Genomic DNA, 12,014 nt, shown 5'->3' with positions numbered 1-12,014 from the left:
AACCTAACCCCAACCTAACCCCAACCTAACCCCAACCTAACCCCAACCTAACCCCAACCTAACCCCAACCTAACCCAACCTAACCCCAACCTAACCCCAACCTAACCCCAACCTAACCCCAACCTAACCCCAACCCAACCCCCACCCAACCCCAACCTAACCCCAACCTAACCCCAACCTAACCCCAACCTAACCCCAACCTAACCCCAACCTAACCCCAACCTAACCCCAACCTAACCCCAACCTAACCCCAACCTAACCCCAACCTAACCCCAACCTAACCCCACCTAACCCCAACCTAACCCCAACCTAACCCCAACCTAACCCCAACCTAACCCCAACCTAACCCCAACCTAACCCCAACCTAACCCCAACCTAACCCCAACCTAACCCCAACCTAACCCCAACCTAACCCCAACCTAACCCCAACCTAACCCCAACCTAACCCCAACCTAACCCCAACCTAACCCCAACCTAACCCCAACCTAACCCCAACCTAACCCCAACCTAACCCCAACCTAACCCCAACCTAACCCCAACCTAACCCAACCTAACCCCAACCTAACCCCAACCTAACCCCAACCTAACCCCAACCTAACCCCAACCTAACCCCAACCTAACCCCAACCTAACCCCAACCTAACCCCAACCTAACCCCAACCTAACCCCAACCTAACCCCAACCTAACCCCAACCTAACCCCAACCTAACCCCAACCTAACCCCAACCTAACCCCAACCTAACCCCAACCTAACCCCAACCTAACCCCAACCTAACCCCAACCTAACCCCAACCTAACCCCAACCTAACCCCAACCTAACCCCAACCTAACCCCAACCTAACCCCAACCTAACCCCAACCTAACCCCAACCTAACCCCAACCTAACCCCAACCTAACCCCAACCTAACCCCAACCTAACCCCAACCTAACCCCAACCTAACCCCAACCTAACCCCAACCTAACCCCAACCTAACCCCAACCTAACCCCAACCTAACCCCAACCTAACCCCAACCTAACCCCAACCTAACCCCAACCTAACCCCAACCTAACCCCAACCTAACCCCAACCTAACCCCAACCTAACCCCAACCTAACCCCAACCTAACCCCAACCTAACCCCAACCTAACCCCAACCTAACCCCAACCTAACCCCAACCTAACCCCAACCTAACCCCAACCTAACCCCAACCTAACCCCAACCTAACCCCAACCTAACCCCAACCTAACCCCAACCTAACCCCAACCTAACCCCAACCTAACCCCAACCTAACCCCAACCTAACCCCAACCTAACCCCCAACCTAACCCCAACCTAACCCCAACCTAACCCCAACCTAACCCCAACCTAACCCCAACCTAACCCCAACCTAACCCCAACCTAACCCCAACCTAACCCCAACCTAACCCCAACCTAACCCCAACCTAACCCCAACCTAACCCCAACCTAACCCCAACCTAACCCCAACCTAACCCCAACCTAACCCCAACCTAACCCCAACCTAACCCCAACCTAACCCCAACCTAACCCCAACCTAACCCCAACCTAACCCCAACCTAACCCCAACCTAACCCCAACCTAACCCCAACCTAACCCCAACCTAACCCCAACCTAACCCCAACCTAACCCCAACCTAACCCCAACCTAACCCCAACCTAACCCCAACCTAACCCCAACCTAACCCCAACCTAACCCCAACCTAACCCCAACCTAACCCCAACCTAACCCCAACCTAACCCCAACCTAACCCCAACCTAACCCCAACCTAACCCCAACCTAACCCCAACCTAACCCCAACCTAACCCCAACCTAACCCCAACCTAACCCCAACCTAACCCCAACCTAACCCCAACCTAACCCCAACCTAACCCCAACCTAACCCCAACCTAACCCCAACCTAACCCCAACCTAACCCCAACCTAACCCCAACCTAACCCCAACCTAACCCCAACCTAACCCCAACCTAACCCCAACCTAACCCCAACCTAACCCCAACCTAACCCCAACCTAACCCCAACCTAACCCCAACCTAACCCCAACCTAACCCCAACCTAACCCCAACCTAACCCCAACCTAACCCCAACCTAACCCCAACCTAACCCCAACCTAACCCCAACCTAACCCCAACCTAACCCCAACCTAACCCCAACCTAACCCCAACCTAACCCCAACCTAACCCCAACCTAACCCCAACCTAACCCCAACCTAACCCCAACCTAACCCCAACCTAACCCCAACCTAACCCCAACCTAACCCCAACCTAACCCCACCCTAACCCCAACCTAACCCCAACCTAACCCCAACCTAACCCCAACCTAACCCCAACCTAACCCCAACCTAACCCCAACCTAACCCCAACCTAACCCCAACCTAACCCCAACCTAACCCCAACCTAACCCCAACCTAACCCCAACCTAACCCCAACCAACCTAACCCCAACCTAACCCCAACCTAACCCCAACCTAACCCCAACCTAACCCCAACCCAACCCCAACCTAACCCCAACCCAACCCCAACCTAACCCCAACCTAACCCCAACCTAACCCCAACCCAACCCCAACCTAACCCCAACCTAACCCCAACCTAACCCCAACCTAACCCCAACCTAACCCCAACCTAACCCCAACCTAACCCCAACCTAACCCCAACCTAACCCCAACCTAACCCCAACCTAACCCCAACCTAACCCCAACCTAACCCCAACCTAACCCCAACCTAACCCCAACCTAACCCCAACCTAACCCCAACCTAACCCCAACCTAACCCCAACCTAACCCCAACCTAACCCCAACCTAACCCCAACCTAACCCCAACCCCAACCTAACCCCAACCTAACCCCAACCTAACCCCAACCTAACCCCAACCTAACCCCAACCTAACCCCAACCTAACCCCAACCTAACCCCAACCTAACCCCAACCTAACCCCAACCTAACCCCAACCTAACCCCAACCTAACCCCAACCTAACCCCAACCTAACCCCAACCTAACCCCAACCTAACCCCAACCTAACCCCAACCTAACCCCAACCTAACCCCAACCTAACCCCAACCTAACCCCAACCTAACCCCAACCTAACCCCAACCTAACCCCAACCTAACCCCAACCTAACCCCAACCTAACCCCAACCCCAACCTAACCCCAACCTAACCCCAACCTAACCCCAACCTAACCCCAACCTAACCCCAACCTAACCCCAACCTAACCCCAACCTAACCCCAACCTAACCCCAACCTAACCCCAACCTAACCCCAACCTAACCCCAACCTAACCCCAACCTAACCCCAACCTAACCCCAACCTAACCCCAACCTAACCCCAACCTAACCCCAACCTAACCCCAACCTAACCCCAACCTAACCCCAACCTCACCCCAACCTAACCCCAACCTAACCCCAACCTAACCCCAACCTAACCCCAACCTAACCCCAACCTAACCCCAACCTAACCCCAACCTAACCCCAACCTAACCCCAACCTAACCCAACCTAACCCCACCTAACCCCAACCTAACCCCAACCTAACCCCAACCTAACCCCCAACCTAACCCCAACCTAACCCCAACCTAACCCCAACCTAACCCCAACCTAACCCCACCAACCCCAACCTAACCCCAACCTAACCCCAACCTAACCCCAACCTAACCCCAACCTAACCCCAACCTAACCCCAACCTAACCCCAACCTAACCCCAACCTAACCCCAACCTAACCCCAACCTAACCCCAACCTAACCCCAACCTAACCCCAACCTAACCCCAACCTAACCCCAACCTAACCCCAACCTAACCCCAACCTAACCCCAACCTAACCCCAACCTAACCCCAACCTAACCCCAACCAACCCCAACCTAACCCCAACCTAACCCCAACCTAACCCCAACCTAACCCCAACCTAACCCAACCTAACCCCAACCTAACCCCAACCTAACCCCAACCTAACCCCAACCTACCCCACCCCAACCCCACCTAACCCCAACCTAACCCCAACCTAACCCCAACCTAACCCCAACCTAACCCCAACCTAACCCCAACCTAACCCCAACCTAACCCCAACCTAACCCCAACCTAACCCCAACCTAACCCCAACCTAACCCCAACCTAACCCCAACCTAACCCCAACCTAACCCCAACCTAACCCAACCTAACCCCAACCTAACCCCAACCTAACCCCAACCTAACCCAACCTAACCCCAACCTAACCCCAACCTAACCCCAACCTAACCCCAACCTAACCCCAACCTAACCCCAACCTAACCCCAACCTAACCCCAACCTAACCCCAACCTAACCCCAACCTAACCCCAACCTAACCCCAACCTAACCCCAACCTAACCCCAACCTAACCCCAACCTAACCCCAACCTAACCCCAACCTAACCCCAACCTAACCCCAACCTAACCCCAACCTAACCCCAACCTAACCCCAACCTAACCCCAACCTAACCCCAACCTAACCCCAACCTAACCCCAACCTAACCCCAACCTAACCCCAACCTAACCCCAACCTAACCCCAACCTAACCCCAACCTAACCCCAACCTAACCCCAACCTAACCCCAACCTAACCCCAACCTAACCCCAACCTAACCCCAACCTAACCCCAACCTAACCCCAACCTAACCCCAACCTAACCCCAACCTAACCCCAACCTAACCCCAACCTAACCCCAACCTAACCCCAACCTAACCCCAACCTAACCCCAACCTAACCCCAACCTAACCCCAACCTAACCCCAACCTAACCCCAACCTAACCCCAACCTAACCCCAACCTAACCCCAACCTAACCCCAACCTAACCCCAACCTAACCCCAACCTAACCCCAACCTAACCCCAACCTAACCCCAACCTAACCCCAACCTAACCCCAACCTAACCCCAACCTAACCCCAACCTAACCCCAACCTAACCCCAACCTAACCCCAACCTAACCCCAACCTAACCCCAACCTAACCCCAACCTAACCCCAACCTAACCCCAACCTAACCCCAACCTAACCCCAACCTAACCCCAACCTAACCCCAACCTAACCCCAACCTAACCCCAACCTAACCCCAACCTAACCCCAACCTAACCCCAACCTAACCCCAACCTAACCCCAACCTAACCCCAACCTAACCCCAACCTAACCCCAACCTAACCCCAACCTAACCCCAACCTAACCCCAACCTAACCCCAACCTAACCCCAACCTAACCCCAACCTAACCCCAACCTAACCCCAACCTAACCCCAACCTAACCCCAACCTAACCCCAACCTAACCCCAACCTAACCCCAACCTAACCCCAACCTAACCCCAACCTAACCCCAACCTAACCCCAACCTAACCCCAACCTAACCCCAACCTAACCCCAACCTAACCCCAACCTAACCCCAACCTAACCCCAACCTAACCCCAACCTAACCCCAACCTAACCCCAACCTAACCCCAACCTAACCCCAACCTAACCTAACCCCAACCTAACCCCAACCTAACCCCAACCTAACCCCAACCTAACCCCAACCTAACCCCAACCTAACCCCAACCTAACCCCAACCTAACCCCAACCTAACCCCAACCTAACCCCAACCTAACCCCAACCTAACCCCAACCTAACCCCAACCTAACCCCAACCTAACCCCAACCTAACCCCAACCTAACCCCAACCTAACCCCAACCTAACCCCAACCTAACCCCAACCTAACCCCAACCTAACCCCAACCTAACCCCAACCTAACCCCAACCTAACCCCAACCTAACCCCAACCTAACCCCAACCTAACCCCAACCTAACCCCAACCTTTTTTTTTTTTTTTTTTTTTCGTGGGGAAATCCTCATGGACACCCTTCCCCCAATGGGGGTCGGGTAGTGTCGGACTCTTACCGACTAAAACCACCACGTGGCTGCTCGTACGCACAGGGAAGAAGAGGGCCCAGGGGTATCACGGTTGAAAATCTCCTGTAAGCCCTCCTCTCATCGTCTTCCCTCCTAGTGCGGAGGGGATGCTTCGCTGTGACCCCCGGGGCAGCCAACCCCGAGGTCATATTCCTCTTCTTGTTTCCTGATCCGTTGGGGGAGATGGCGGCCTCCCCCCGTTGCGCCCACTTCTCTCGCGTCGTATCCTTGCCGGGTGCTCGGCTCGGACCCTGAGCCGCTCCGCCCGCTCCTTCGCGAGCATGATTTGCTCGCAAAAGTCCCTCACTGCCTCGTAGTCGGACCGGCTACGTAGCAGCGCCTCCACGATCCTCCTCGGGGACAGGTCGTCCCCGATCTTCACCGTCAGGGTGTGTCTCTGCATGGCCCACGCGGGGCAGTGCTGCAGAGTGTGCTGGGCGTTGTCCTCCGCCTCCCCGCAGTGGTGACAGATGTTGGTCACCTCCTTCCGAATCTTCTTCAGGAACTCCCCGAACACTCCGTGCCCGGTGAGCACCTGGGTCAGCCTGTAGGTCAGCGGAACGCCCCGCGCTTCCTTCCACCTGTCCCAGACGGGCAGGACCGCGTCTACCGCGCGGTGGGACGTCTTCCTCGCCTCCTTCTCCAGTAGGAGCCGCCATCTCTCCCATGTCTCCTCTTCTATCTCCTTCCTCACCTGCGGAGGGTCTTCGTCACGATCACCGTCCCTGACTCTCGTGGCTCCGTACACCTTTTGAAGGGCCAGGGCTTGCAACGCGTATGGAGGGGATGCCGCCAGGACGGTCGCGGACGCGTGCGACACCGTCCTGTACCCTCTCGCTATCCTCAGAGCGGTGGTGCGTTGAACCGCCCGCAGGAGTGTCTGACTTCGCCTGCTCGCGGCCAGATCCCTCGCCCAGATGGGCGCACCGTACATCGCTCGGGCTCTGACCACCCCGTCGTACAGCCTGCGCACCGCTCTCCCGGCGCCTCCGATGTTCGGGAGGATGCCGCATAGGGCGTTGGCCGCTGCCGCCACCTTTGGGGCGAGGCTCTCGAAGTGGGGCTCGAACGACCATTGGTCGTCGATGATGAGGCCCAGGTACCTCAGTTGGCTCCCCACCCGGACCCCTACCCCGTCCACGTCGATCGTCAGTCCATCCGGGGGCGGTCCTCTGCGTCTTCCGTCGTAGAACCCGAGCGCCTCCGTCTTGGCCGGAGCGACCTTCAGCCCCAGTTCTCCGATGGCCCTCGCCGCTCGCCGGGTGGCCTCCGTGGCAGCCTCCGCCGTCTCGTACCACCAGCGCCCTCCTGCCACGACCAGGGTGTCGTCCGCGTAGCAAATCAGTCCCGTGCTTCCGGGCATCGGGGTGCGGAGCACGTAGTCGTAGGCGGTTATCCACAGCATCGGTCCCAGGACCGAGCCCTGCGGCACTCCGCGCTCCACCGCTCTTCTCTCCTCTCCCTCCGTGGATCTGTACGTTATCCACCTCTCCCGGAGGTATGCCCCGATTATCCTCCGGAGGTACCCCGGAACCTCGAAGAATCGCAGGGCCTCTCTGATCTTGCTCCACGGGATCGAGTTGAAGGCGTTGGTGATGTCCAGGGAGACCGCTATCGCGATCCCTTCTCGAGCCACCACTCTCTCCACCCCCTCTCTCAATCTGCGGATCGCGTCGATGGTGGACCTCCCGCGACGGAACCCGAACTGGTTGTCGTGCCAGCCTGGTACCCTGGACTCCATGTGCGCCCCCAGACGGGAGGCGATTACTCTCTCGAAGAGCTTGCCCACCTCGTCCAGGAGGCATATCGGCCTGTACGCCGATGGGGACTCCGGCGGTCGACCCTCCTTCCTCAGCAGCACCAGCCTCGCCACCTTCCACGCCCGGGGGTATGCGCCTTCCCTCAGGCACCTGTTGTACAGATGCAGCAGGCGGGGGGCCATGATGTCCATGGTCTCCGCCCACACCCGCCCGGGGATTCCGTCCGGCCCCGGCGCCACGTCCTTGGCAGCCATCTTCTTGGTGGCTGCTTCCAGTTCCTCCCTCGTTATGTGCGCTCCGGGTTGAACCATCGCCGGTCCGCCGCCGCCGCTCCGAGTGCATCCCCTCTCCTCTGGAGGGGCCTGTTCCGTATCCTCCTGGCGCCTCGGGGAGTCTTCCTCCTCTTCGCCTCCTTCTTCTTCCGGTCGTGGGAACAGCGTGTCGATCACCCGTGCTAGTAGTTCCCGATCCATGTTCTCGGTTATCGGGGGAGCCGCCGGCCTGAGTTTCTTCAGCACCGTCTTGTACGGTCTTCCCCATGGATCGGATTCCACGGATTCCAACAGCCGTTTCCACGACGCCTCTTTCGCTTCCTTTATGGCCCTTTGCAGGGCCATTCTGGCTTCTCTGTGGGCCCTGTACCTCTCGAGGATCTCCTCTTCGTTGCGGTTCCGCCCTCTTCTTCTCGCCCTGGCGAGCAGCCTGCGGGCTCTGTGGCAGTCGTCTCGCAGGTCCGCGATCTCCCGCGACCACCAGTAGACGCTGCTGTTGTCGCGCCTAGACCCGGCGCTGGTTCGCGGCATGGAGGCGTCGCAGGCTCTCCTCATCCATTCTCCCAATTCCTGCGCCTCCCCGTCCACGTTGCCTCGGTTCTTGTTCCTCTTCGCGTCCCAGCACCAAGCCGCTACGGTGGCCGTTGCCCGAAGCATGTCCCCGTCCCTCTCCTTCAGTTTCCATCGGCGAGGAGGGGGCAGCCCCGGGCGGCTCGATGTCCTTCCCTCGACGTTGTTGTTGTTGTCGCCGCTCGTGCTTCTCTTGGCGGGTTCGATGTCCATTAGCACGTAGAGGTGGTCCGCTAGCGTTTCCATCTCTACGGCCACCCGCCAGTTCCTTATTCTGGGGTGGAGCCTCTGCGTCGCCCACGTCAGATCTATGACCGACGCTCCTCTCCGCCCCACGTATGTGGACTCCGAGCCTCTGTTGACCAGCACGAGACCGAGACCCGCGGCCCAGTCCGCCAGTTCTCTGCCTCTCGTGGTGGTTCTGTCGTTGCCCCACGTCGTGGAGTGGGCGTTGAAGTCCCCCAGTACGAGCACCTGTCGGGGGAGAAGCCTCCTTACGCACTCTCCCATCTCGTCCAGTAGGTCCTCGAACGCCCGGATGTCGCAGTTGGGAGAGATGTATACCCCCACCACCACGAGGTCCGTCCATTCGACCGCCACGAACCCGTTGCCTCTTTCCGCGACTCGCCCGGAGACTCCCGAGGTACACGGCCAAGTGATGGCGACCCATCCGCTTAGATCTCCCGCCCATTGGGGGGATGCGGGGATGTTGTACGGCTCCGCCACCACCGCCACGTCGGTCCCGCTCTCCCGGATGGACTGGTAGAGCAGGTCCTGGGCCCTTCCGGCTCTGCCCAAGTTACACTGGAGGACCCGGAATTTACTCGGTCACCTCCATGGCCTCCCCCGGGCCACTCACTCCGATGGTGCTATCCTTCCCTCCGACTGGTGGGTTGCTCGACAGGCTGGCCTGCTCCGCGGCTCCGGTGACGCCCTTGCTCGTGGTTGTCGCCGTGGCCTCTGCTGCCTTGGCCATCGCCGTTCTCCGCGCCCTTCTCCTTCCGGATGGTCCTACCTCCGGTGGTTTGCACGCCGCGCTTCCCATCCTGTGTTTTGACGGGGCTCCTTTTGCCTCGCAGATGGGGCATCTCGGCGATGCGGCCGTGCAGTTCCTCGCCCTGTGCCCCTCTTCTCCGCACCGGAAACACAGGTGGGTTCTTCTCACCGGGGAGACGCACATCGCCGCCATGTGGCCCACCTCAAGGCATCGGAAACACTGGAGCGGTCTCCTGGGGAGTGCGATCACCTTTGCCCTGGTCCACCCCAGTGTGACCCTCCCCGCTTGAGCCAGTTTACGGGCTCCGGCCACGGGGCACTTGGCGTAGAATATCCCCATGCCGCTTCTAGATGTTCCGGCGCTCCATGCTCTGACGTCGCGGGGCTGGCAGTCCGCCGCCCTGGACAGCTCCTCCAGCAGTTCCTCCTCGTTAAGGGATATGTCGACCCCCACCAATTTGATCTCGGCCGTCGGTACCGGGACTGATACTCTGACGGTGGAGGGGTCCAATACCCCGGCTAATCGCGACGCCAACTGCGTGGCCTTGCTCATGCCGGCGTCGTCCGGGATATTGATCACCATGGCCCCGGTCGCCGCCTTTCTCGTTCGGACGTACTCCAGTCCGCATTTCTGGAGGGTCTTGTCCCGTCTCGCCTCCGCCAGGATCTCCTCGTACGTCTTCGGAGCCCCGTCCCTCAGCGTGAGCGTTACCGCCGATGACGTTGGGGGGGGTCGGAGTGCTGGCCGCACGACCGCCGATCCCGCCCTGCCCGCCACCGTCGCGTACGTCCGTTTCGCCGGTTGGGCTCCTGTCTTCTTCTCTCCGTTTCTTTCTCTCCTCCTTTCCCCTCCACCTAATGCGGCGGGGGTCGTCCTTGGCGGTTGCCCGGCTGGTCCCACCGCCGATCTCGCCCTGCTAGTTTGTGGCGCGATGGGGAGGGGGGCGCCGTGGCCCGCTTCTTTCCTCCTCTGTTCCCTGGCCTTCCGTCTCGCATTCCGCGAGACCATGGTCCTCCATTCCCCGTCCGTCTCCTGTCCCTGTCCCTCTTGCTGTTGAGAGGGTTGGGAGGATTGCGGGGGTTGTTGGGGAGGCTTCGGGCTCGCCGTCCGCGGCATCGTCGTCCGCTCTTTGTCGCCGCTGTTGTTCCCTCCTGTCGCTTGTCTCAGCAGGCCCGTTCCCCTGAGGGCTTCCCTGAGCTCTTCCCTCAGGGTCCCCAACAGGGATGGGCCGAGGCTGCTTATCGACTTCTTTAGCATCTCTATTTCTGCTCCGATGTCGTCCTTGGCCCTCCCGCTGCTCCGGGGAGCCTGCGCCTCCGTCGGGGACGGCGCCGCTGTCTCGGCCGTGCCTTTCAGGAACCTGTCTATCCTTTGTTCCAACTCCTCGTTCCTCCTCTTCAGGCTTTCCACCTCTCTTTCCAGCGCCTCCCTCTTCTTCCTTTCTTCCAGGAAGTCTGGCACCCGGGAGGTGGTTGTTTGGTGGGACCATGCCGCGACGGTGTACTCGACCGCGTCCTTGAGGGTTTTGACGTACGTCCCCTTGAGGTTGGAGGACGTCGCCGCCACCTTCAGGACCTCGGCCTGATGTCGCCGTACTTCGGCGTCCACGTCTCTCGGTGAGGACCCTTGGATAACGTTCCTCATTCGGTCCGACACCTCTGGAGTCACTTTCGTTATTTTTCTCTTCTTGCCCCTCCAGGTGACCGAGGCCATTGACTCCTCGTCCTCCGATCTGCCTTCCGAGGTCGACTCCTTTCTCATCTGAGACGGCTCTATCGAGCCGTCTATGGACCTGTGCCCATCTTGCGCTTTCACTTTGTCCCTGACGTTCTTGGGGATTTTGAACGTCTGGAACATGTTGCCGTTGTGCTCCGCTGCGGTTGGAAGCGGGGTTGACGGGACCGCGAGCGGGGCGTGCGACGGCGTCGGTGTCGGTTTCCCTCCCCGGCTGTTGCTTCTTCTCCTGTCCTCGGGTCCCGCCCTCTCCGCTTTTCTCTCCCCGCTTCTTCCGCGGTTCTTTGCCGCTTCGATGTTGTTCGCTTTTGTCCTTGCGGGAGGCCCACCCTCGCGGGTCTCCTCCATCGCGACGTCTTCCATTTCTTCACCGGACGCGTTTACGCGTATGGGGGCCCGGTGGCCCACCCCCACACGGCCACGGTCGCTAGCTAACGACGCAGTGGGGCCCGCTTGACCACCCACTCCTGCGCCGGTACTGGGGTATCCCTCCCCTGCACCGTAAACGTCGATTTCTTGGTTATCCTGCATATCCATATCCATATTTTTTCTTTCTTCTTCTTCCTCCTTCCTCCTTCCTTCTTCATCAGGTGCATGGTTGACGAGCCATGCCCTCGTTTGCTTTGCCACTCACTCTTTCGCACCCTACCCCGGTCGGGACCGATGCAGGATGACGGGGAGCCCCACGTGAAGGTGAGGTGAGTGGTCTTGACAGATATGGGCCCACCAACTTCTCCGAAGTTCTCCGCACCGGATCAGCGATCTGACGGGCGCCACAGCGCCGACCAGCCGCCACCCGACTATAGGTGAACATCAGAT

At 59.1% G+C, this 12,014-nt stretch overlaps 1 protein-coding gene across 1 annotated transcript; it reads right to left on the bottom strand.

The window, feature by feature from the left end:
• Positions 1–6,007: 6,007 nt before the first annotated feature.
• On the bottom strand, positions 6,008–11,738 carry LOC132905109 (uncharacterized). Its single transcript, XM_060956075.1, has 2 exons — positions 9,324–11,738; positions 6,008–9,268 (listed from the first exon to the last, which is right to left on the bottom strand). Exons 1-2 carry the CDS (start codon positions 11,736–11,738, stop codon positions 6,008–6,010), a joined length of 5,676 nt encoding a protein of 1,891 aa, XP_060812058.1.
• Positions 11,739–12,014: the final 276 nt, after the last annotated feature.

This window comes from Bombus pascuorum, chromosome 3 (assembly GCF_905332965.1).
Source record: "Bombus pascuorum chromosome 3, iyBomPasc1.1, whole genome shotgun sequence".
Classification (NCBI taxonomy): Eukaryota; Metazoa; Arthropoda; class Insecta; order Hymenoptera; family Apidae; genus Bombus; species Bombus pascuorum.
Note: the sequence above shows the minus strand (reverse complement) of the source record. Positions and strands in the feature narration are given on the sequence as shown.